We start from the raw sequence: 2,795 nt of genomic DNA, 5'->3' as shown, positions 1-2,795 counted from the left end.
GATAGATAGATAGATAGATAGATAGATAGATAGATAGATAGATAGATAGATAGATAGATAGATAGATAGTATCACAGTTGTCATAGTTACCACTTTTCTTTATGATTTCTATTGTACCTCAGTAGCATTACCATACCAACACGTAATAAGGTCATAACACTTTCTACGCATTCTGTTGTGGACCTTGAAAGAAAGTAATTTCTTCAAAATACATTCTCTGTTGAGTCTTTATATAATCCCATTAAATCCCATTTAAGCGTATGATCAAACACTACTAGGAGAATTTATAATTTGTGGCTGTTTGTATTGGCTCTGCATTACTTGGTGAAGGATGTAACAATTTCCTTCCTCTAAAATCAATAGACATTATTTTAAAAAGGTTTAAGAAGAGATACAAATGAGCTAAAGTTAACAAATACAACCTTATTGTAAAGTGTTAGAGATTAAATCTAATTCCTGTGCTCATTTAGTACAAAACTGGAAAGCATGACTTAGTTGTGTGTATCTAGATTTTTACTCTGAATTATTTTAATTCTTTCTTTAAAGGGATACTTCACCCAGAAATGAAAATTCTGTCATCATCTACTCACCCTCAGATTGTTGCAAACCTGTAAACATTTCTTTGTTCTGCTAAACACAAAGGAAAATATTTGGAAGAATGTGAGTAACCTAACAGATCTCATCCCCCATTGACTCCCATAGTATTTATTTTACCTGCTATGGCAGTACATAGGGGACGAGATCTGTTTGGTTACTGGCATTCTTTCAAATATCTTCCTTTGTGTTCAGCAGGACAAAGAAATGTTTACAGGTTTGTAACAATCTGAGGGTGAGTAGATGATGACAGAATTTCATTTTTGGGTGAACTATCCCTTTAAGCGTTGTGTTGTCCAATGACTGTGTGGTCAAATTAATGGCTCCCACATATCACGTTTAAAGGAACAGTACAAAAAAATGAAAATTTTGTCTTCATTTAGTCACCCTCCACTTGTCTGCATATCAAATGTATGCCAAATCTGTATAGATTTCTTTTTTCCAATTAAAACAGAGAAATATATTTGGAAGAATGCTTGTAACCAAACAGTTCATGGCCACCACTGACTGCAATAGTAGTAAATGATGACAGAATTTTCATTTTTTGGTGAACCGTCCCTTTAAGACATTTCAAAGCACATACGGTTTGTTGACATATTGTATGACATATCATAGATTAGATTTAATAGTTTCAGCTTTATTGGCCATTCCCACATTTTTTGCCTTAAGACAATTTTTCAGAGCGCTTTATCATGCTGGTGCTCCAAATCTGCTTTAAGACCGATGGCACACTGAACACTTCAGTTTCTTTAGTGTCAGAACAGAGTTTAAACAACCTCGCCTCGACTTCATCTTTCTTTTGCCTTGGTCACAGGTGAAATCCCTGATCTCTTTCCTGATGACGAGGTGGAGAACATCATCGGTTCTTTAAGAAATGAAGTGCGTGGCCTGGGTCTCACGGACACGAGGGAAAACTGCTGGAAGTTCTTCATCGACCGCGTTCGTAGGCAACTCAAAGTGCGTGAGCAAGAATGATTCACGAACCAGCACAGTGCCCACAGCCTTCGAGAACAATTAAGCTCTGTACATTTCTCTGTAAATGCTTTTTGGTCGAGCATCAAATATTGCGTTTCCAGTTCTTGCAATAAAAAGTTTCCCTTAAATCTAGGTGAGCATTTTACTATCATAAGGTTCTGTTCCTGCAGGTGGCCCTGTGTTTCTCACCGGTGGGCAGCAAGCTCAGAGTACGCAGTCGAAAATTTCCAGCGGTGGTCAACTGCACTGCCATCAATTGGTTCCACGAGTGGCCACAGGAGGCCTTGGAGTCGGTCAGTCTGAGGTTCCTACAGGAGGTAGAGCACATCCAGGTGAGCCACCCACCTAAACACATATCAACAGGGCGGCGAAAGAACATTTGACCTGGGTTAGCAAGAAACAAAATTTCTTTGCATGATTTTTATCACGATTACCTCAATCCAAAGCACTGAGATCAAATTGAAAAGTCCCAGGAGGTAAGTGATTTTCTGCACCGGCCTCTTGCCGCAGTAATCCATCTCAACGTGATCTCAGAATGAAACTGACTCTAACGGATTTAGGTGCAAATGCCGTTCAATGCCGATTGTAATTTTTTGGGAAGTGTGGGCCGCCTGAAGTCGTGAGGAAAATAATTAAATTGGTCAAGACATCAGTCAAGTCTTCACATAATATTTCATAGGAAAATGATGCCCCAGTAATGTAACATTTCTTGCAATTGTAATGTTTAATGTATTAAAAAAACGTAACTGCATTGTTAATATTCCCACATCTAGCCAGAGGTGAAGGACTCAGTGAGTAAGTTCATGGCCTATGTGCATGTAAGCGTGAACAAGACCTCGAGGGACTACCTAGCCAATGAGAGGCGGTATAACTACACTACACCCAAGTCCTTCCTGGAGCAGATCAAGCTGTATCAGAACTTGCTGGCGCTTAAGAAAAAGGATCTCACCACGAAGATGGAACGACTGGAAAATGGCTTGGAGAAGCTCAACAGCACCACGGCTCAGGTGCGGCTTGTCATGTCCCTGATAAAAATCAGGGCCACTTCACTTGTTATGGGCATTGCATGCTTTTAAGACGTTGAATTATGAAACAAGCCCAGAGTTATCAACTAAGCATTGCATACAGTAGTTAATGGCAGAATATCTGACTTATTTTAGACTAGCATCATATAGATTCACACACTTACCAAATGAATTGGTCTGTCCAAACCTGGGAGCACAATA

At 39.3% G+C, this 2,795-nt stretch overlaps 1 protein-coding gene across 1 annotated transcript; it reads left to right on the top strand.

Annotated features, from left to right (window-relative positions):
- Positions 1-1,408: 1,408 nt before the first annotated feature.
- On the top strand, positions 1,409-2,576 carry LOC130551157 (dynein beta chain, ciliary-like; the record flags this gene model as incomplete). The annotated part of the gene is made up of 3 exons (XM_057328705.1): positions 1,409-1,551; positions 1,740-1,901; positions 2,343-2,576. Coding segments are annotated over 3 exons (539 nt in total), but the record flags the coding sequence as incomplete, so codon positions are not given.
- Positions 2,577-2,795: the final 219 nt, after the last annotated feature.

The sequence above is a fragment of the Triplophysa rosa genome, unplaced genomic scaffold, assembly GCF_024868665.1.
Source record: "Triplophysa rosa unplaced genomic scaffold, Trosa_1v2 scaffold716, whole genome shotgun sequence".
In the NCBI taxonomy this organism is placed as follows: Eukaryota; Metazoa; Chordata; class Actinopteri; order Cypriniformes; family Nemacheilidae; genus Triplophysa; species Triplophysa rosa.
Note: the sequence above shows the minus strand (reverse complement) of the source record. Positions and strands in the feature narration are given on the sequence as shown.